Below are 23,905 nucleotides of genomic sequence, written 5' to 3' on the forward strand. Positions count from 1 at the left end.
GGTGGAGATTCAGTGGAATAGAACATGCAAAAAAACTCGAGAGTCCCTGAGGGTTGCCTGTCACAGTGTGGTCTATGCGGGTGGGTAGGTTGGGCAGCCTGGGTGATCTCCTCGTGCGGAAGGCAGAGAAGGTTAACGTGGAATCTTAGGGGCAGGGTTTCTCAACAGCAGTTCTATGGATGTTTGGGGTCAGATCAATCTCTGTGGTGCGGGGGGCTGCCTGTGCATTGCAGGATGTTTCCCCAGCATCCCTGGCCTCCAGTCACTGGATACCAGGAGCACCCCTCTAAGCTGTGAAAACCCAAAATGGCCGGGGCATTGCCAAATGTCCCTTGGGGGCCAGGTCACCTCCAGTTGAGAGCCACTGAGTCAGAACACTGCTGTTGGCTGTATGGTGACGCAGAAGGATCCAAAACCACAGAGCAGAAGGAAAGAAGTGAGGAACATGGGGTATTTAAACAGCGCTGTTTACAGATGTGACAGAAATGTACGCAAAAAATCCCAGTACGTATGTCACAGGAAGACACACAGAATCCACCACACTGGAACATGGGGAGAGAAGGAGGAAAATCCAAATGGGCCTAAAGGGAAACACACGTCGTGCCCCCGTGAAACAAGAGATGGGCTTTGCGTGCACAAAGAGTATGAATAACTCAGCGTCTGCATGTGAGGTCCAACTTAAATAACAGTGCTCACAGCAGAGTACTTGGCATAGAGTGCACTGTGCAAAAAATAGGAGAATTTGTTCAAGAGGAATTTGCTAGTTGGCAATAGGGGATGAATAAGGTGAGGTCTCTTCAGAGGAAGAGCCTAGACAGAAAATAGGACATCTCTGTAGCCCAGTGCAGGAGAATGAGGAATCGTGTTGCGTTCTTCATCTGTGGTCGGTTCCTCCTCCAAAATGTACCCAGGTTGCCACACTTCTCACTGCTCCCCCGCTCCCACCCTGGTCTACACAACCATCGTCTCTCAGCTGAACTGTTGCTGTAGCCTGCTCACTGGTCTCCCTGCTTCCACCCTTGCTCCCCTGTGCTCTACTCTCCAGAAGAGCAGCCAGAGGGATTCTTTAGAAATAGAATTCAGATCCTGCCCTTCTTCTACTCCCAGCCTCCATGGCTCCCACTTCATAGAAAAAGCCTGGTGTGTTATTACTCTCATCCTTGCTTGCTCTGCTCCAACTTCCTTGTTGTCCCTAAAACTCACCCTGAGGCAAACTTCTGCCTCAGGGCCTTTGCACTTGCTGTTCCCTCTGCTCTTCCACCAGATATCGAACTGTTCCTTTACTTCCTTTAAGTCTTTTTTTTTTTTTTTAAGATTTTGTTCATATATTTGGGAGAAAGAGAGCATGATTGGTTGGGAGGGGCAGAGGGAGAGGAAGAAGCAGACTCTCTGCGGAGCAGGGAGCCTGATGGGGAGCTCAATTCCAGGGCCCTGAGATCATGACCTGAGCTGAAGGTAGACGTTGAACTGACTGAGCCACCCAGCACCCCCCTTTAAATCTTTATTCAACATTCAGCTTCTCCATGAGGCCTCTTTTTAAATTTAATTTCAGTCTCTCTCCCCTGAAATACCTAAAATACTTCTAAGAACACCATCCACAAAGCGAAAAGACAACCCACTGAATGGGGAAAACATATCTGCAAATCACATATCTACTGTTGCAAAATGTAGCAAATCGTGTATGCGTATATATGTATATATATACACATCATATAGTTATACATATCATATATAATCATATATTTATATATATTTGTAAATTGTACATCTCTAAAATATATGTATATATCTAGAATATATGAAAAACTGGATACATATACACATATATATATCCAGAATATATAAAAATCTCTTAAAGCCAATAAGAAAAAGTCATAAACCAATTGAGAAGTGGGCAAAGGATTTGAATAGTTATTTCTCTAAAGAGGAGACTACAATGGCGAATAAGCACAGGAAAACATCATTGGTCAACGTAATTAGCCATTAAGGCCTTATGAATCAAAACTACCGGGAGATCCCACTGCACACGGATCAGGAGAACTATAACTGAAAAGACATGCACAAGTGTTGGCGAGGAGGTGGGGAAATTGGAACCTTAAACACTGCTTAGAGGATCATAACATGGAGCAACAACTCTGAAAAACAGTCCAGCAGTTGGTCAAAATGTTAAGCCTAGAATTCCTAGAGGACCCAGCAATTCCACTCCCGAGTATATACCTAAGAGAACTGAGGACATATGTCCTTGCAAAAGCTTGTCCTCAGGTGCTTGCAGCAGCATTTTTCATAAAAGCCCCAAACCCAGCTGTCCCTCAACTCATGAAGGGGCAGACAAAACGCAGTACAGTCCGTACAAGGGAGAATCACACAGCGATGAGAAGGGATAGAGTCCTGGTACCCACTACGGCATGGATGGATCTTGAAAACAGGATGCTAAGTGAAAGACCTGGTCACAAAAGACCACGTACTGTCGAATTTATTTTATAAAAACTGTCTAGAAAAGGCAAATCTATAGAGACCAAATGTAGATTAGTAGTGACCAGGGACTGGGGGAAACAGGGGGTGACCGCTGAGGGACACGGAGTTTCTTTTTGGGGTGATGACAATATTCTAAAATTAGACAGTGGTGATGGTTGCACGACTCTAGAGATCCTAAAAACCAGTGATTTGTACAGATTGAAATGTCCAGGTAGAGCACATGGATTCTATCTCCAGAAAGCTGTTATTAAAAAGACACACACCACTGGTCCCGGAGTTGAGTTTCCAATCGGTGCTGAGCTGCCTGGAAGGCAAGGCACAAGGGGAGGAGTCAAGGCGGACCTACTGTGAACCCCGGGGCGGGGGCACTGCTGATGAATCCCTCTTAGAGTCCTTTCCCGGCCACAGGGAAAGAAAGACTCCTGACCACCTTGCATTTGCCTGATCCAGGATGGAAAAAATGGAGTTCAGGGACTGCTGGGAGTGAGGTGGGAGGAGGAGAGGTTAGGGAAGAGGCGGTGGCTGCTGGCAGCTCCAGCTCTCCCGGGGATTTCTAATGGATCCACAAGATGAGGGAGGTACAGCTACCAAAGGGGGATGCTCTGGCTCTGAGCACTGGGTAGGAAGAGATGGAAAGGAAGTGGAGAGATGACAGCCTCGAGCAGCACATGCCTCTGATTGGGAACAGGAAGAGAGCCCAGTTTCTGTTTGAAAACTCAAACACTCTGTTTTGAATCATTCCTTAATCATTTTAGCTCTGTTGGTCTTCTTTCCCTAAGTAAACAGCAAGTTACCCCTTTGGCTGGGACCACAGTTGGTATGATTTCTGCTTTCTATGCAGTGCTCAATGCAGTGGCCACAAGCAAAGAGCCATGGGGCCTTGGCGTGGATGTATAGGGTGTCTTGCCCTTCAGAACCCATTCTGGACCTCCATGGTCCTCACCCTCTTCTAGAAAGAGAATTTCAGTTTCCTTTGGGAAACATTCCTCCCCCATTCTGTGCATTTAGTTGGGAGGAGCTGACCTGTTCCTTTACTTTCTCTGAGCATTGGCTCCTGATCTAGTATGGCAAATCAGAGCCACAGAGGTTTGGGCAATGAGATTCAAGCCTGGGATCTGTGCTTGAATTCCAGGAAGTAGGTTTTCTTTTTCAGTTGGGATTGCTGACAGGGAGTTGCTATATGAAGAAAGTCAGCTGAGGGATACAGAAAGACCAAGCCCTGAGAACACTGCTAGTGCTCCTGGATCTAGCCCAACCTGACTTCAGATACCTCTGAGTTGTTCAGTTACTGTGATCCAATAAATATCTTTATAGCTTAAATACTCCATGCTTCAAATTGACTTCTGCTTGATACCAGCTATTAATAATGAGCTTCACATAGCTATAGTTTCTAGGAAAAGTGCAAAGAGAAAGAGCTGTGGGCCAAAAGTCAAGGCCATGTATTTTAGTTCTAAGGAGGGCATGTATTGCATGGAGCACTGGTATTATATGCAAACAATGAATCATGGAACACTAAATAAAAAAATAATGATGTACTATATGGTGACTAACATAACACAATAAAATAAAACAAAAGGGGCTCCTGGGTGGCTCAGTGGGTTAAAGCCTCTGCCTTCGGCTCAGGTCATGATCCCAGGGTCCTGGGATTGAGACCCGCACGAGGATCTCTGCTCAGCAGGGAGCCTGCCTTCCCCACTCCCCCGCCTGCCTCTCTGCCTACTTGTGATCTCTGTCTGTCAAATAAAATAAAATAAAATAAAATAAAACAAAACAAAATGAATACCCTGACTATATCACCTCCCTGTGCCTCAGTTACTCTGTCTGCAAAATGGGGGCCACACTCTTATTCTTCTGGGTTCTCGATACTTCTCTGACTTCCAAGTTTATTGCTGTAGCCAAGATTTCTCTTTGGAGCTTTAGACCTACAAATATGATTGCCCTCTGGGATCTTTTTCCTCAACATTTTCCTCTTTCATTGTTCTTCCCTTTATTAGATGTAGATGGTACTTTGTGCTAGGAAACACTAGCTGTCCTTGGATATCCACTTTTTCTGTCTCCCTCCAAAATAATAGAATTCCTGAATGCCAAAGGGGCATGTGACTGGACTACATTTCCCCGACTCCCTTGCAGCCACATGATCAAGTTTCAGCCAATGGGATGTGAACAGAAATGCTATATACAGATTCTGAGTCTGGCCCTTAACAGAACAGGGGACAAATAAAAATAAAGTAAAATAAAGAGGGGTTAATTCTCTTTTTCCTGTTCCCCCTTCCCACTGACTGGAACATACACATGGGGGCGAGCTAGGTTTTGTCTTGCCAGCGAGGGTGATGTTCTGGGATGGCAGAGGACAAGTAGGGCCTCGGTGCCTTGTGCTGTGTAGCAGCCCTACCAGCTTGAGCTGCAGACACCTGCACTGTTATGAGCAAGAAATAAATGGTCTTGTATAAGCCATGGTTATTTTGGGTCTCTCTTGGGGTGCTTGGCTTTTGCAAATTAAAAAAGAAAAAACCCACCTCATTCCTCGCCTAGGGGAGAGCTGGAGGAGGGAGTGGTGAGTTCTAGAACTAGAGTGAATATGGCACAGGGGACTTGGATGCTCCAGGGCTTCTCATCTCAGTTTTCCCTGGGCCTGCTGGGGGCTCCCGGGGAGGCAAGCGAGCCTGAAATATGACTCTTATTCTCTCCTGGGTGATCTCACTCTCTCTGGGCCTCAGTTTCTCCTTCTGTACTATGGAGACTTTCTGGGCAGGGTGATCTCCTAGGTCCTTCCAACTGTGACCTTCTATGGTTCTGAAATTCCAGGACAGTTGGAACTCACATGCCAGTGGGGCCAGGATGCTCCCATAAGTGGGTTAAACAGGCCAAGTGGGGGCTGTGGTTGGGCTGCAGAGTGGACCCCCCCCCCCCCCCCACCGCTGAGGCCAGTCACTACTCAGCTCCCGTTGATTGCTGCCACATGAGAATGTAGGATTGCCAGATTTTCTAATTTTTCAAGAAGAGCTAGTGATCTGGATTGTTTTGGTCTCTGCAATCTCCTGATTTTTAAATGTTGGCGACAAATTCACATTTTTTCAAACACTCTAGGGGCCAAACAAAAATGTCTGCAGGCTGAATTTGGTTGTTGGCCACCAGCTAGGCATTTTTTGTTTTGATACTATTTCCCTTCCTTCCTTCCTTCAACAAATATTTATTTGAAGCCTTCTAAGTGGGGGGTACTGTTCTATGCACTGGGAATAAAGCAATGAACAAAACAGGGCAAAAAATGTGCCTGTCATTATGTAGCTTTCATTCCAGCGGATCGTCCTGACTTACTCATGCAACAAATATTTATTGAGCAATTCTGGCCCAGGCACCGTTTGGCTGGGTAGGTAAAAAAGTGTTCACAGCCCCTGCCCTCATGGTACGTATAGCCTAGAAGGGAGATTGACGGTGAGTGCATAATAGAGATGAAAAACACAGTAATAGCGAGAGTTGCAATTTAGATAAAGGGGGAGTGGTTAGCTAAGTACTCTCGAAGGAAGCTACATTTATTTTTTTTTTTAATATTTTATTTATTTATTTGACAGTGAGAGATCACAAGTAGGCAGAGAGGCGGGCAGAGAGAGAGGAAGGGAAGCAGGCTACCTGCTGAGCAGAAAGCCCGATGTGGGGCTTGATCCCAGGACCCTGAGATCATGACCTGAACCGAAGGCAGCGGCTTAACCCACTGAGCCACCCAGGCGCCCCAGGAAGCTACATTTAAAATGGGAACTGAAAGTAAGATTTCATCTAGTAAAAGAACATGCTAGAACATTCTAGATTACAGCAGAGGCTTCCGGTGTGCCTGTTTCCCATATCCCCTCAGCTGTGTCCGTTTCTGTACACACAGAGGCTTTCGGTTGTGAGTGCTGTGCTCTGTGGCATTCTTGGGGCAGGCCAGACGTGCAGGGAGGTAACAATCCAGCAGAAGCCCTCAGCCTATGATGGAATAGATATCCCAGCAACCTCACTGGTCGGTGGTCCGGTGGTCCGCTCAGAGGTGTGTCCTACAGAATCTCCCCCAGGCCCCAAGGACCTGCAGTGGTTAACTCTTTGTGCAACGTGTATTGGCCACCTCCCCTCCCCCGTCTCACTTTCCCACTCTACACCTGGTGCGTCCTGGGAGAAACCCAACAGAGATGCGAGAGAATGCGGCCAGCTTTGAGGACAGAAAGTAATTTAGGATGAGTAGCGGGAAACGGGGCTGCAGAGGGGGGCAGGAGTTAGCCCATGAAGGGCCTAGGGAGGCTGGGATTAGCGTTTGTCCACGGGGAAGCCAGTGACCATTTTCCAGCAGGGAAGTGACATGACTCCCCTGGGCCTGGGCTGTGGGACGAGCCCTCTGTAGGCAGCTGTAAAGGGCAAGGTCCGCAGCGGGCGGTGGAGGTGATTGGGTTAGGGTTGGAGAGAGGATCACCTGGTGTGGGCTCAGAAAGGCTCTCTGGGCTTTGTCCCTGTCTTGAGGATGCTCAAAGTTCGGTTGCAGGAATGGTGGTGACACAGACACAAAGACCATCCCCGAGATAACACAGCCTTACACAATCCCTGAGAGCCCAGCTGTTGCACGCAGCTGTAGGACCTCAGAGTGGGCTACTTCTAAAGGTAAGAAGGGGGAAGGTATGCTTTTTAGGGGGTGGGGGCTTTACCGGGGTGGTTAGAAAAGCCCTGACACCCAGACTAGCAGGTAACTCGCTACTGCAGCCCCTTTGGGATGGCCCCACTTTTTGCAATGCCTGCCAAGTCCACTCTGGTCTTTTTCGCAGCTCTGGACTCTGCTATCCTTTACCAAAGCTGTGCTCCGTCCAAGATTGCACGCCGGATTTCCCGCAGGCACTGCTAGACATATTAACGGTGTCCCTACGTGGCAAGAGATTTCTGCACCACCGACACCATTTTTATATTCTCTACAACATAATGGCAGATGATAAATCTATCTTGCTAATTACACATCCAGCTTGTTATAACCCCCATAAAAAACACGAGCAGCTGGAAAAGCCATGAGGTGATGTCAAATCATATTTCTGGTCTCTAAACAGAAACAGAAATATTTTCCAGGTGCTGGTGGGTCTCATGGTTCCTACCCATGCGTGGAAGCAGCTGCCAACAGGTCGCTCGCCTCAGAGATGACAGCTTGCCTGTTCCCTAAAGCTCTGCTTTGCCACCCCCACCCGTCTCCCCAAAGAGACGGCTCCCACATGTGCTTTGCTGGGAAGCCAGTGGGGAGAATGCAGAGAACCGGCAGGCTGTGGGTGTGAGCAGCTGGGTTCACTTTTGCATTATGAAGGTGGTTTCAATGATTCTTCCATTCACCACCGCTCAGCCAATAACATTTGCCCCAAATCCTAACTGCAGGGTTCCCTGTCATACTTTGTCCACGATACATTTGCAAAGCTGTTGTAGAGGTCCACTCTGGAACAGACAAGATGCCTCCCCCTCGTCTCAGAAAAACGGAAGGAAAATGGAATTCATCTGCCGGAGACACTAAAATAAACAACAGGGAACTAGAAAAATACTTTACTTCGTTTTTTAAGCTAAGATTACTGTTTTTGGCTGCCATGGATCCTCATGCTCTTAGGAGGGAGACAGCCGAAGACTCTGAACTTATATCCCATCAAGTGAACAGTGAACACTTCATGTGTTGGAAGGAAGGCTTGGGGGACGACAGAAGGGGAATCTAATTAAATTTTCACATGGTGAGGGAACATTCCATAGGAGCACTCAAACCCAGACTGACCTAGAGGGGCAGCTTTTGTTGGAGAAGCCGCCTCATAAACTGCCCCCACAATTCCCAGGACAAACCAGCTGGACAGACCGTCATGTTGAAAAAAAAAAAAAAACCCAGAAAACAACAACAAAAAAAGAGACAGAGAGAGAGAAGAGACAAAATGGATTCTTACCTTCCCATATCTGGACGCGAAAGTCCCGGTGAGTAAGGAGTGAAAAATAATTATCGTCTCATCCAAATCCCACACGAACACACGCTGTGATGAAAGAAAGGAAGAGACTGGAGACAAATGGACTCGCTTGCTTCTGACTTAATGTCTGCAGAAATTAATTCCCCGGGAGGAGAGAGAAAGAAATCTTGAAAAACATTATCTTTAAGTTATAAAACATGTGACTCACTGATGTGTCACTGGGTCCCCATCCAACCTTAGCCATGTAAAGTGTATTCTGATGGCCAATTTTGGGCTCCTATCAACCCAGAGATGCCAGAACCAAGAAGCCTGTTCTTGCCTTCTACATAAAAGCTCAAAAATGGAGGAGCTCAGGCCAAAAACAACAATAAAAATCATATAACTCATTTGAAAGAATGAAGCACTACCTTTTTGCATTCACCGCTCACCGTAAGCCCAACTACTTCTCAATACTCCTGTTTTTTAGTAATTCTGGTGTTTACCTCTGTAACATATTTATGCCTTTTTTTGCTTACCAGTTTGCCAATTTTAGATAATAGGTTTTGACTGAGCAATGTAAAAGATGAGAGTTTAGCTCATTTCTCTAGGACTTTACATTTTTCCCATAAGTGAGCCCCGCTAGTTCTGAGACCATCCACTCTGGACACTCTCCCCGGCTGAAACAGTGAGTCCGCCATGGAAGACTCTGGCTGTTGGTGTCCCCAGCCCCTCCGCAACCTCCTCCTCACTCTCATCTGAGCAGCGTTAGCCTTCCTTTCCTTCCGCCGAAGTGGACAGACCACATTTCCTTCCAGGGCTATACTTCAATCTTCTGTGCTCAGTCTAGATGTTGGCTTTCAAAGTTAGTGACCAGTAATGATCACCCACATCATGTGATTATGTTTCACTTCAGAGGCAAGGAAACTGCTGGGATTTTGCTTCCTTCTCTGCGTGTCCAGTGTCCCTACCCCCGAGTCACTTTCAGGAGACCATCCCTCCCACTAAGGTCACGTCCTTTCCTGTGCTCCTTCTCAATTAAAATCATGCCATATCCTGGTTTGTTCACATAGGAGCCATGCCTGTCTGGAATAACATTTTGTTTTTGCAGGAGTTTATTAATTGATTTAATTCTTTTCTTGTTTCCAAGGATGTGGCTTTATTAGAATCTTTAATTTGGTCACACCCTCCATATCAAAGATGTTCCTCCTCAGTGACAGAATGTTCCAGTGTGGACTGGATCATCTTCAGGCTTGCTGCAGAGCTAGTAGCATCTTGAGATGTCCTTTTACTTTTTACTGCATTTCTAGATGAGATCCACTATTTCCTGGATCCCAAGGCTCTCTCTTGGTCTTCTTATCTTTCTTTCTTTTTTTTAAAAAAAGATTTTATTTATTTGAGAGAGAGCAAGGGAGCACAGGTGTGAGGGGGGAAGGAGTGCAAGTGGGGAGGAGCAGAACAGGAGGGAGAGGGACAAGCAAACTGTGCTGAGTAATAGAGCCCATCTTGGGGCTTGATCCCAGGCACACGAGATCATGACCTGAGCTGAAACCAAGGGTTGGATGCTTAACCAACTGAACCATCTGTATAGAGCCCATCTTGGGGCTCGATTCCAGGCACACAAGATCATGACCTGGGCTGAAACCAAGGGTTGGATGCTTAACCAACTGAACCATCTGTATAGAGCCCATCTTGGGGCTCGATCCCAGGCACACGAGATCATGACCTGAGCTGAAACCAAGGGTTGGATGCTTAACCAACTGAACCATCTAGTTCCCCTCTCTCTTGCTTTTCTTCTTTGTTTTACCTGAGTACATCCTTAAGCTGTTTCTTCTGAAAGGGTGCTTAGAAAGTAGAATTCCTACATTTCTGATCTATTTTGATTTTCCTCTGTGGTACCTCTGGGTACAGAATTCCAATTGGAAAATAATGCCTTCTAGATGTTGGAAAGCATTCCTCCATTAGCTTGATGCTCAGTGTGACTGGTGAGAAGTGTGATGTCTCACTGATCTTCAGTCCTATGTAGGTTTTCCTTTTTTTCCCCTTTTGGACACTTTAGGATCTTTATATCTGCAGACCTGAAGTTCCATGAGGATAGACCCAGGTGTGGTCTTTTGGCATTCATACTGTTCAGCACCTCGCATTTTCAATCTTATTTTTTAAAATGATTTCTTCCCACCTTTTCCACTGTTTCCTCTTGCTGGAATTCCCAACAGTCAAATTAGACTTTTTTGATGGATAAGACTCATACTCAAAAAAATATATTCTCTATAATTTTGTCTTTTTGATCTGTGTTCTGGGAAGTTTCTTAAACATTTCCTCCCAACCCTTCCATTAAACTTCTGATTCTGTCATTTAAAAAATTTCCAGTGACTCTTACTTTGTCTCTGAGTTATTTTCTTCCCAAGAGCCTCCATTTCTTATTTTATGGATGCAAGAGCTCCTTTGGATCCTTATAAGAAAACCAATCAGAATTTTCCTACATTCCTGTTTCTTAAATTACCTTTCACTTGTCCTCTACCTTATCCTGGCCTTATTTTTCATTGTTGGTTTTCCTGGTGATCAGTATGTTTAAGAGCATGGGGCCTGACTGATTGTATGTGTAGCTGGTGTTGGGGGCAGAGGCCAAGGTCATGTACTCAGTCTGCCATCTTGAATGGGCCATCCTGGAAACTTCTCTGGAGGTGAACGGCTGTACTTACACACTGCCCTTTGCCATGCTTTTAACAGTAAAGGGAAGGGTGGTCTGTAGGAGGAAAAGGTCAGTTAGTGCAGGGGTCTTCAAAGCAATCAGAAGAGCTGAGTATTATTTCATGACTTTTTGGGTCCAGTTATAGTTATGGGTGTGTATGGGCTGGGTCACGGTAGTAAGTGTAGTTCTTATTAAGGGTCATGGTAAAAAAAAGAAAAAGTTTTTTAAGAAAGGCTTCTGGGTTTCAGTATGCTAAGTCTTAATTTATTTGAACTAACTCAGTTGGATCAGTGAAACTGAGAAACTAAAAAAATCAGTCAATATGTTCAAACTGGATGCAGATTCCACTCAGTGATGTACTACATTCCCTCAGAAAAACCTTTGTCTCCCTCCCCTGCCCTAGATCTGCTGTGGGTAGGTTCCTGGTAGCTATTCTGCAGGCGACCCTACTCCTTAGCCCACCGTGGTCTGGGCCAGGGAAAGCCCTTAATCCCAACGGAGTCAGAGGTCTTTCCTTGGAAACTTGAAATTGGAACCTGGAAAGCCATTCCTCATCTTTGAGGGGCTGTTGGCAGACACATGCTCTGAAGGATGGGGGGGGCAGTCTCCAGGGAAGAGAGGGAAGGCAGATGGAAAGACCACCCCACACACTTCCAGGACCTGGTTTCAGTCAGAGGCAGAGCGAGGTTGGAGGAGGGTGGAGCCCAGGAACTAGGGTGCGCCTGCGCTGAAAAGATACCATGGTTGGTCGGGGATTCTGGCACCTTCGCTGTGCCGCGTGGGGAGAGAAAGGGTAAACACACTTCCTTGCCCTGTGTACCTCCTGGTTCCAGGATCTTGCTGACACTCCCCTGTCCCCTGCCCTGGGGTTCTACGAGAATCTCGGTATCCCTAAAATAACTTCTGCTTTTTCACTTAAGCTAGCTCAAGTTGGTTTCTGGCACCTGTAGCCAAGGGATTGTAACTAATCTACAGTCAGAATTTCTCTCCTTTCCACTTTCTGCATAACTTCTCTCTCATGGGCTTCCGTCATTAGCAACACGGCCAAAGACTTAGGAGGTGCGACCGCGGCAAACCCTCCACGCAGACATTAAGCACGGAAGTGAAACACAGCTCGCACCTTTTCAACTGTTCTTGCCCAGTGGTTCTTTCCTCTGGAATCCAGAAGCAGAGGTTTCCAGAACGATAGAGCCCCGCAATCCCAGACTTCCATGCACTCCTGCAGCCTTCTCAGTTCAGTGGAAAATGTCTGTCTATCCCCACCCCTACCAAGAGCAGGAGCCACATTAAGTGACTGAATAATGAAAAAAAAAAAAGGCATTAATGTATGTGCTGCTCTTGGTGATTTCCTTAGATCTGCCACTCGAAGCTGCAGGAAATCCTCAGGAGCAGAGGAGGCAGAAAAAACAAAGACAACCTGAGGCAAACGAATTTTCTTCTAGCCTTTTGCAAAGACCTAATCCTGCTGAGGGGATGGTGTAAAGTCTTCTTGGTGTTGGAAGGAGAGGCCTTCAAGAATTAGAGGAAAAGTGAGAACAAATCCCTTGGCCTGAGAGCCATCCCACGAGCAGTGGGGACGCTGGCTCTGTGGCAGGTCCCCAGGGAGGCAGGCTCTCAGCGAGTATGGCTGCTGGTCTACCTCAGGAGGCTGACCAAGGGAAGGAGACGAGCACAGTGTTCAAAATATTTAACACCTTCTGGGAAAGCTGGAACAGACACTGGCCATAAACAAGCACTTAAAAACCCTGCCAGTGAATACTGGCTAACTAGTACAGCTCTACCAATGAACACCAGCTAAGTAGTACAGCTCTCCCAGTGAACATTGGCTAACTAGTACAGCTCTACTACTGAAAACAGGCTAACCAGTACAGCTCTCCCAGTGAACACCGGCTAACTAGTACAGTTCTACTAGTGAACACGGGCTAAGTCTCAAAAGCCCTGGGGCTGGCATTTGTTGTTGGGTGCCCAGCATCCATCCCTGCCCGATAGGAGCACTCTGGTTTTCTTTTCCCATTCTGAGCTGTCTCGGTGGATCTGTCAAGCAAGGGCAAGCCTGAGCCAGGCCAGAGCGCTGCTGTCTCCTTGGCGTTGGACACTGAGTCGAGCGGAGCTAGCATCTCACACTTACTCTCCGGTGGGGGCAGCTTCCTCGAGGTTCCCGAGATCGCTCAGCACGGCCTCTGCTACTGTTCTTTCTAGCTTTGGTTTGATGACTTTCTCTCCATGTTGCTTCCTTTCTGTAGATTCCGTTTTCTTAAGCAACCAGAACTGGTTTCTGTTGCTTGCAACTGAAGGATTGTATCTCATCCTCCAAGGTTTCCATTTTCAACAAGGATTTCTACGCCCAGCGTATGGCACAGAAACCCAGAAGTCCAGACCCTGGCTGGACTCTTCTTGACCACAGTGGGTACTGACAGTGAGGAAGGGAGCAGCCACCATCCCAGTCCTGGACACGAGAGGCTCTGTGTCTTGTGAGACCCCTTGAGCCCTGAGATTCTCATATAATTCTGGGGGCAAGAGACTCCAATAATTGAGGTGGGGTTTCTTTCTATCTTTCTTCTTCTTCTTCTTCTTTTTAAAGATTTTATTTACTTATTTGACAGACAGAGATCACAAGTAGGCAGAGAGGCAGGCAGAGAGAGAGAGGAGGAAGCAGGCTCTCCTCTGAGCAGAGATCCCGATGCGAGGCTCAATCCCAGGACCCTAGGACCTGAGCCGAAGGCAGAGGCTTTAACTCACTGAGCCACCCAGGCACCCAAGGTGTGGTTTCTTAACCACCCTGATGGGATGGGGACTCAGAGTCAACATTACATCAACTTTAATTAAAGAGATGATGAAAATGACATTTCTTAGCACATGTGAGTTTGTGCGGGGCTATGAACACAGATGGGATACGCCTTTGGATCTCTTGGCACGGACCCAGACTTTGCCGATACTGCCCATATACCCATAGTGCACTCAAGCCAACAGATGTGCCCTCCTGTATTTCTGCCTTTGGTGAAGATGTATGAACTCACGAAGATGCCCATTTTTCCTCCCTAGATGTAGATTGGTTGCTTCGGTCTGTTTTCCAGAGCATCCGTTTTGCCTCTGTCCCCACTAGTAACCATCCCCCTTCTCTCACGCATGTGGTTCTTTTTTGTTTGGGAAAATGTCAGTGTTTGACCAATAATCCCACACTTGCTTTATTACAATAAAGATCGGCACATCCCTCAGACCAGCCGCTCTCAGCCTGGGCTGCGCGATGGAAATCCCTTGGGGAGTTTTAAAATGCTGATGCCTTTGTCCCTTCCTCAAGGAACTGGGTTTCACTGATCTGGGGTGCAGCTTGAGAATGAAGGCTCTCAGTGCTCCCCAGGAGATTTGAAGGTGCAGCTCAGGTTGTGAGCTAGTGCCCAAGAACTCCCTCGAAATGTGTATTTAATTAGGGGGCCTGAGCACCTGCAATTGAAAAAGCATCCCAGGTGATACTCATAGGTAGCCAGGGTTAGGAACCCTCCAACCCAGCTGGGAAAGCCCACTGCCCACTGGTGTCTTTACCAGGGCCTCTCAAAGTGTGGTCCTCAACCCTGCGGCATCAGCATGTTCTGGGAACTTGGTGGAAATGCAGTTCTCAGCACCCCACCCAGCCCCTGAATCTATCAAATTGGAAACTCTGGGTTGGGGCCCAGCCCTCTGGGTTTTCACGGGCCTCCAGGTGAATCTGCTACCGCCTATGCTTGAGAACCGGTGTTTTACTTTCTTTGCTATCTCCAGGGTCACTCTCCCTAGCCTGGTCTGTCAACAGTGCTTCCCATGGCCAACAGAATTCTCTCCCTTCCCATCAAGCATCCCTTCCTCTGCTATGGAGCTTTGTGGACACAAAGGGCCATTCTCCCCTGTGTGCGTGGACAGAACTCGCCCCCCCACTCCTGTTCTGGCCACAGGTGGAGATTACACTCCCCAAGCCCGAGAGGCAGTCTGGAGTTACCTCGATCTCACTGTCCCCTGCTGGGGAGGGGTCGCTGCTCCGCTTGGAGCGGCCTCGGAGCTTCCCGTCGGAGGCCCTGGGCGGCCGGTCCACGTCTCCCTCTTTTGCCGGCGTGGAGGGTCCGTTGTGCGTGTTATATTCACCTGGTGCAGGAAACAGAAGTGTGGACATATCAGAAGCTCGGCTGAGTGTCTCCTCCCAGGAAAATATCTCCCGACCGGAACCAAGTCCACAGTTCTAGGCCCCAGGGGCAGCACAGAAGGCAAAGATCTCATGGAATCAGAACTGCTCCGGATGGTCCCTCCGGCTGCCTGTTCATCACCATTCCCTCCTGGAGCAAGGGCTCACTGAGCAGGCATAGTCCCAGGCCCTGCTTCTCACACACCTTAACTTCTAGAGGGAGGAGAGGGGCTTAGGCAAACAAGTGAGTATCTAAGAGACTAGGCAAGGACCAGTGTTACAAATGGGATGTGGGTGGGGAGTGCTGGGAGGTTACTAACTGCTCCGGAGCTAGTCAGGGAGGGCCTCACGGGTAAGGGGACACCTGAGGGGAGATGTAGGGCAGGGAGGGTGGGCCGCTGGGGGAGCTGTAGGGATAGGGAGCAGAGTTTTATGTTTGCAACTCGATATCCCAAAGCCTAGACAAACAGAAGGAAGAAAATCAGTATTTCAAAGGAGCAGGGCAGCAAACTTTTCTTTTCTTTTCTTTTTTTTTTAAAGATTTTATTTATTATTTGACAGAGAGAGACACAGTGAGAGAGGGAACACAAGCAGGGGGAGTGGGAGAGGGAGAAGCAGACTTCCTGCTGAGCAGGGAGCCCGATGCGGGGCTCGATCCTAGGACCCTGGGATCATGACCTGAGCTGAAGGCTCAGCTTAACAACTGAGCCACCCAGGTGCCCCCAAACTTTTCTATCTTTAAGAGACACCCGGCTTGGGTGAGTGGGAGGTATACGGGGAGAATTCTCTGTGTTGCTTTCTGTGGCTTGTTCTGTTCTCTATGAAAAGCACAGGGCTGGCCCTGAGGACGCGTCAGTAAACAATCGGAACTAAGTTCTGGCCGGGCCCACATACATGTGGCGTCAGTGAGAGGCAGCAGGGCAGAACGCAGCCACCTGTGGCTTCCACTGAGCTGGAGCTTCTAGAAGGCACAGGGAGGCTGCCCTGCTCATTCCCTCAGGAAGTTGACTGATGACCCTGCTTAAGTGAGCAGTACCTTCCTGGGACCTAGGTCCCAAAGCCAGCATCTGCGCTGTGCTGTGTTTTTAAGCACGGAAGTTTGAAATACATGGCTTTTTATCAGAGTCTATTGTCTTTATTGAACTTGTGAAGTAGTATGACATTCATCAGTGTTACCCTGGACACTAATGTTAGAGGCAGAAGCCAAGTCTGGGCCAGTCCTCATCACTAGAGTGACAGAAGCCTATGACGGCGCGGAACCACTGAGGGCACCCCATCCGGCTCTCTCATTTTACAACTGCTGGGATTAGCTCCTAAATGCATCCTGAGGACTTCATCTCTCCTTCCATAATTGCCAGTTCTTGGATCATAAGGAGGGAAATGCTTTTGTCTAAAACTACTTGGCAATGGACTGATTTTCTTCCCTACCCTGGAAGGACGATTTCCCTCCAAAACCCAAGGGACTGAACTTGGTTTATTTAATATTTCTAAAACTTCTTAGCAGACTAAGGACATAATAAGAAAAGGCTTGGTTTTGCGTTGTCAGGACTGCGGGGCCATCTCCAACTCCCCAGCATTTTCAGGACACAGCATGAGAGATTCCCAAATATCCGTCTTGCCAAGACTTTCTTCTGGACGGCGGGGAAGAGGCAGTAGAGAAATTCACAGATGTTTAAGAGTCGTAGATAAGGTTTATCCTGATTCATATGGTAGTTCTGAGGCTATGGGGGCTTAGAAAACATGTTGATCCCTTCAAAACCCAGGAAAATATTATTTAAAAAGGGAGATACACCCGGCGTCTAAGAAATGTCTACCTAAGATGTGGGGGAAGCCAATATACTGAGTCTCCTGAGGCGTCTGCATGGCTGAATGTCTGCCTTTGGCTCGGGTTCTGATCTCAGGGTCCTGGGACTGAGCCTCCCACAGGTAGGGGCTCCCTGCTCAACAGGGAGCCTGCTTCTCCCTCTCCTTCTGCCCCTCCCCCCCCACCCCCTCCCACATAAGCTCTCTCTCTCAAATAAATAAAATCTTAAAAAAATAAAGAGTTTCCCTTCCTACCTCTGAAAGCAGCCCTTTCCCCAACTTTTTACATTCTTGAGAACGAAGTGCCAGGAGTCAAAGTTCACAGTCAGAGGTACACAGGCTAAAGCAATTTACATAAACCTTTTTTGGGCTCATTTCCCTCTTTCCCTTTCTCCCTCCTTACACTTTTACATGACTTCCAAGAGTTTCCTTGTAAACCCTCTGTGATCTCCTCCTCCAGTCCCACTCCCCACGTGACCGCTGATACACTTTCTCTCATTAGAAATTAGTTTGCTTTTTCAAGAGTTTCGTGTTTTTTTTTTTTTTTAAAGATTTTATTTATTTATTTGACAGACAGAGATCCCAAGTAGGCAGAGAGGCAGGCAGAGAGAGAGGTGGGAAGCAGGCTTCCCGCCGAGCAGAGAGCCCGATGTGGGGCTCGATCCCAGGACCCTGGGATCGTGATCCAAGCCGAAGGCAGAGGCTTTAACCCACGGAGCCACCCAGGCGCCCCCAAAGTTTTTAAATAAATGGAATCAGGCAGTATGTATTCTTTTTTTGCCTGGCTTCTTCCAGCCAGAATTACTTTTTTGTGATTCAATCCGTGTTGTCACGTATATGGACAGACCACTCCTTCCTGTTGCTGAGCACGATTCTGTCTCATGGATATAGCATCCTCTGTCTGTTCACCTGTGGATGAACATTCTGATTGATTCCAGTTCTGGGACGGTATGAAGCTGCTGTGAACATTCACGCATCGATCCTGGTATGCATGTAAGCCTTCTTTTCACCAGTGTGATTACAAAGGTCAGGTGGTGAGTCTATGTTTGACTTTTTAAGAGACTGCTAAATGGTTTTCCAAAGTGGTTGTACCAGAGGGTACATTTCACACTCCCACCAGAGGGGTAAGAGACTTCTAGTTTGCTCCACATCCCTGCCAACCTTTGGTATGGTCCGTCTTCGCAACTACAGTTCCTCTAAGAGGTACACATTGTGGATTTGATTTGTACTTCTCTAATAACTAATGATCAGCATCTTAATTAATGATCAGAAATTTTTTTTTCTGTCCCTATGTCTCCTGTGTCTTCTTTGGTAAAGTGTCTGCTCAAAGATTTTGCCCATTTCGCTACTGAGTTGTTAGTTTTCTTAGTCTTAGATTTTGAGAATTCCTTATATATTACATGCATGTGATGGTTAATCTTCTGTGTCAAGTTGATGGGCGGGTAAAGCATTATTTCTGGGTGCGTCACCCATTCCACTGAGGGCCCACATAGAACAAAAAGGCAGAGGAAGTGCAAATTATCTTTCTTGAGTGGAAATGTCCATCCTTGCCTGCCTCCGACATTGAAGCTCCTGGTTCTCAGGCCTTCTGACTCAGACTAAATTGCACTACCGGCTTTCCTGGTTCTCCGGCTTGCAGGAGGTGGATTATGGGACTTGCTGATCTGAGCCATTTCTTACAATAAATCTCCTCTTAATCTCTCTCTCCTGCTCTCTCTCTCTCTCTTACTGATTTCTGTGGAGAACTCTAATACAACATACTTTCTCAGATACATGCTTTGCAATTATTTTTTTCCCCAGACGGTGTCTTCTCTTTTCATTCTCCTAACAGTGTCTTTCAAAGAGCAACTGTTTTAAAATTTTGTGAAGCCAAGTTATATAATTTATTTTCTTTTTGGATGTTTTGGTGTCTTATATGAGAACTCTTTGCCTAGCCCAAAGTCATAAAGACTTTCTCCTGTTTTCCTTAGAAGTTTTTTGGTTTTATGTTTAGGTCTATGATCTATTCTATGTTAACTTTTTTATGTCATGTGAGATATGGACTGAAGTACAGTTTTTCTGAATATAGAGATATCTAGTTGTTCCAGAATCTTTTGTTGAGAAGACTATCCTTTCTCCACTGAATTGTCTTGAAATTTTATAAAAAATCACTTGTCTGGGGCACCTGGGTGGCTAAGTGGGTTAAGCCTCTTCCTTTGGCTTGGGTCATGATCTCAGGGTCCTGGGATCGAGCCCTGCATCGGGCTCTCTACTCAGCAGGGAGTCTCCTCCCCCACCCCACCGGCCTGCCTCTCTGCCTACTTGTGCTCTCTGTCTGTCAAATAAATAAATAAAATCTTAAAAAAAATCACTTGTCTGAATACATGTGCATTTATTTCTGCATTCTTTATTCTGGTACCTTGATCTACTTGTCTATCTTTATGCCATGATTGTCTTGTCTCCCATTTTGCCATGATTACTGTGGCTCTGTAGTAAGTCTTAAAATCAGGTTGTGTTAGCCTTCCAACTTTGTTTTTCTGTATCAGGCCTACTGAGACTATTCTAAGTCCTTTGTTTTTCCCTATGAAGTTCAGAATCAGCTTGCCAATCTCTACAGAAAGAGTGGGATGTTGACAGAGACTATGTTAAATACATAGATCAATTAGTAGAGAACTGATATCTTTTTTAAAAAAGATTTTTATTATTTATTCAACAGACAGAGACATGGCGAGAGAGGTAACACAAGCAGGGGAAGTGGGAGAGGGAGAAGCAGACTTCCTGCTGAGCAGGGAGCCCAATGCAGGGCTCGATCCCAGGACCCTGGGATCATGACCTGAGCTGAAAGCAGATGCTTAATGACTGAGCGCCCCAGGCATCCCAGAGAACTGATACCTTAATAGTATTAAGTCCTCTGAGCTGTGAGCCCTTTACTTTTACTGAAGTCTTCTCTTCTTTCAGTACTGCTCTGTAGTTTTAAATGTACACCTCTTGTACATCTTTTGTTAGATTTATTCAATAGCACTGAATATGAAATGAAATAAAGTGAAATAGCATTGAAATGAAAGTATTCAATATTTTTTTTTTGGTAAAGAGTTTTATTTATTTATTTGACAGACAGAGATCACAAGTAGGCAGAGAGGCAGGCAGAGAGAGAGGAGGAAGCAGGCTCCCTGCTGAGCAGAGAGCCCGATGCGGGGCTCGATCCCAGGGGATCATGACCTGGGATCATGACCTGAGCAGAGGCTTTAACCCACTGAGCCACCCAGGTGTCCCAATATTTTTTGATAGTACTATAAATGGCCTTTAAAACTATCTTATTTTCAGGTTCCTGGGATGTATAGTCAATTAGGTGTCCAACTCTTGGTTTTGGCTCAGGTCATGGTCTTACAGTCTGGAGATCAACCTTCACAGACAGATACGTGCTTAGCACAGAGTTTGCTTAAGTTTCTCTCTCCCTCTGCCCCTCCCCCATGCTTTCTCTTAAATAAATAACTCTTTAAAAAACAAATCTGTCCTATTTCCTATTGCTTGTTGTTACTACATAGAAATACAGTTGATTTTTATATATTCACCTAGTACCCTGAAACATTGCTAAACTCATTTTTTAGTTTTAGCTTTTTAATAAATTCTATTAATTTTCTACATATGTGACTGTATCATTTTATTTCTTTTCCCTTTATAAAGTTTTGCTTCTTTTCCAATACGGAGAACTTAATTTATTTTTCTTGCCTTATTGCACTGGCTAGAATCTCCAGTACAATGGTGACTATAATTTGTAAGAGTAGACATCTTTGTCTTGCTTCTGATCTTGGGGAGTAGCTGTAGGTTTTTTGCAGCTATCCTTTTTTGGTCATCTTGGGCTTCTATGACAAAAATGTCACAGACTGGGTGGCTTAAACAGCAAAGATTTATTTCCCAAATTTCTGGAGGCTGGGAAGTCCAAGATCAGGGCACTGGCCAATTTTATTCCTAGTCAGAATCTTCTTCCTGGTTTTCAGATGGATGCCTTCTTGTTATATCTACACATGGTGGAGAGAGAGAGAGAGATATTATCTCTCATGTCTCTTCTTATAATGACACTAACCCCATACATGAGGGCTCCACCCTCATTAGCTAGTTACTTCTCAGAGATTCCATCTCCAAATACCATCACTTCGGGGATTAGGACTTCAACATATGAATCTGAAGGGGAATACACATATTCAGTCCATAGCATGTCTTTTTCTAATAAAGTGTGCCCTTCTATTCCTAATTTGGAATTTTTATCAGGAACAGATGATGAATTTTGTTAAATGCTTTCTTTGCATCTATTTTGATTAACTTTTTTTCTTTCTAGTTAATAGTTAATTAATTATGGCAAATTATATTGATTTTCAAATTTTAAACCAACTTTGAATCTTTGGGACAAATCCCACTTGGACATAATGTATTATTCTTCTTTCATATATTGCTGGATTTTATTTGCTAACATTTTGTTTAGAAATTTTGTATCTACATTTATCAGGGATATTGGTCTATAGTTTCCTTTTTTAAAAAATTTATTTATTTGAGAGAGAGAGAGTGCATGAGACAGGGGAGGGTAAGAGGGAGAAGCAGACTCCCGGCTGAGTGGGGACCCTAATGCCGGGATTGATCCTGGGACTCCAGGCCCATGACCTGAGCTGAAGGCAGATGCTTAAATGACTGAGCCACCCACATACCACTAGTTTCCTTTTCTTATAATGTTTTTATCTAGTTTTGGCATCAGGGTCATGCTGGCAGCATAGAATGAGTTGAGAAGTATTCTTTCCTCTTCAATTTTCTTAAAAATGTTTGTAGAATTGACAGATTTTACTTAAATGTTTAGTAGTCTTAATCCGTGAGGCCATCAGGGCCTGTTGATTTCGTGGGAAGATTTCTAACAAAAAATTCAATTAATTTAATAGATGTAGGCTTATTAAAGATATAGACCTGTATAGGTCAGCTATTTCTTCTAGAGGGAGTTTTGGAAGTTTTTGTCCTATAAGGACTTTGTCCCTTTCATCTAAGTTATTAAATTTATTGGTATGATGTTGTTCACAAAACTGCATTATTGTCTTTAAATATCTGTAGGGTCTATAGTGATGCTACCACTCTCATGTTATTGGTTATTTATATCTTCTCTCTTTTTTCTGTATCAGCCTATCTAAAGTTTTATCAGCTTTATCTTCTCAAAGAATCAGCTTTTGGTTTCATTGATTTTGTCTCTCTTTTTTCTTCTTTCAGTTTTCATTGATTTCCACTCTGATCTTTGTTTCCCTTCTTCTTATTTTGAATGTAATTTGATCTTCTTTTTCTAGTTTCTTTTTTTTTTTTAAAGATTTTATTTATTTATCAGAGAGAGAGAGAGGGGGAGAGAGCAAGCACAGGCAGACAGAATGGCAGGCAGAGGCAGAGGGAGAAGCAGGCTCCCTGCTGAGCAAGGAGCCCGATGTGGGACTCGATCCCAGGATGCTGGGATCATGACCTGAGCCGAAGGCAGCCGCTTAATCAACTGAGCCACCCAGGCGTCCCATTCTTTTTCTAGTTTCTTAAGGGGAAAGATGAGGTGTTTGGCTTGCAATTTTTCTTCTTTTTTAACATAGGCATTTGTACTATAAATTTCCCCTTTATGTACTGTTTTTGTGACATTCTACAAATTTTTGACATATCATGTTTTAATTTTTAAATTCAGAATACTTTTACATTTTCTTTTGTTTATTTCTTTGACTCATGGTATATTAATCAGGATTCTCCCAAGAAAAGAACCAATAGGATGCATGTTATATATATATATATATGTGTGTGTGTGTGTGTGTGTGTGTGTGTATAATATATTTATATATATATATATTTAAAGATTTTATTTATTTATTTGACAGACAGAGATCCCAAGTAGGCAGAGAGGCAGGCAGAGAGAGAGGAGGAAGCAGGCTCCCTGCTGAGCAGGGAACCCAATGATGTGGGGCTCGATCCCAGGATGCTGAGATCATGACCTGAGCTGAAGGCAGAGGCTTTAACCCACTGAGCCACCCAGGCACCTATATATATATATATATATATATTATAGGAATTAGCTCATGCAATTATAGAAGTCAGGAAGTTGGGGCACCTGGGTGGCTCAGTGGGTTAAGCCTCTGCCCTCAGCTCAGGACATGGTCCCAGGGTCCTGGGATCAAGGTCCCGCATCAGGCTCTCTGCTTAGCAGGGAACCTGCTTCCCCCCCATGCCTGCCTTTCTGCCTACTTGTGATCTCTCTCTCTCTGTGTCAAAGAAATAAATAAAATCTTAAAAAAAAAAAAAAAAAGAAGTCAGGAAGTCCAACAATCTGGTGTTCACAAGCTGGAAAACCAAGAAGGCCAATGGTATAATTTAGTCTGATGCTGAAGGCCTGACAACTGGGTAGGGGGAGTCTGGAGGACCCCCGGTATAGGTCTGCAGGACCTACCGGTATAAGTCCTAGAATCCAAAGGCATGAGAATCAGGAGCTCCAAAGTCTATCCAATTATCTTTTTAGATAATCTGCATCATACTGAAAAGTCTGAAAAGAGCTCTTAAGCAACCACTACTAATTTGTTTTTTCTCTTGAGTAACATTGTATGTTCAGATTTTGCCCTCCACCTCAGCGAATTGCCCTGCAATCATCTGTAAATTGTTGTAATTGTTAATGCATATCGATGCAGGCTGGGCTGGGAGCCGGGGTGGAGAAGGAATCAGGATACTGTATCCAGGCCGTGCAGAGAGGGAACACCATCTATTGGTAATGTATAAACCTCTTGGGGCTCTGGAATTTGAAACCAACCACTCAAGGAGATCCTGGAGAATTTCAAAAGTGGAGTTTTTATGGGAAATTTTCAGAGAGTGCATGCATGTGTGTGTGTGCGCGTGTGTACGCAT

At 45.5% G+C, this 23,905-nt stretch overlaps 1 protein-coding gene across 5 annotated transcripts in view; it reads right to left on the reverse strand.

The window, feature by feature from the left end:
• The window catches only part of EYA2 (EYA transcriptional coactivator and phosphatase 2), a 282,642-nt gene that overhangs the window by 79,136 nt on the left and 179,601 nt on the right, over positions 1 to 23,905 (reverse strand). For all 5 annotated transcript variants that reach the window (XM_059132953.1, XM_059132949.1, XM_059132952.1 and 2 more), the window contains 2 exons: positions 15,050 to 15,192; positions 8,394 to 8,477 (listed from right to left, as the gene is read on the reverse strand). In XM_059132953.1, the coding sequence (XP_058988936.1) occupies positions 8,394 to 8,477; positions 15,050 to 15,192 (227 nt within the window). The remainder of the gene's footprint in view (positions 1 to 8,393; positions 8,478 to 15,049; positions 15,193 to 23,905) is intronic.

This window comes from Mustela lutreola, chromosome 9, assembly GCF_030435805.1.
Source record: "Mustela lutreola isolate mMusLut2 chromosome 9, mMusLut2.pri, whole genome shotgun sequence".
Taxonomy (NCBI): Eukaryota; Metazoa; Chordata; class Mammalia; order Carnivora; family Mustelidae; genus Mustela; species Mustela lutreola.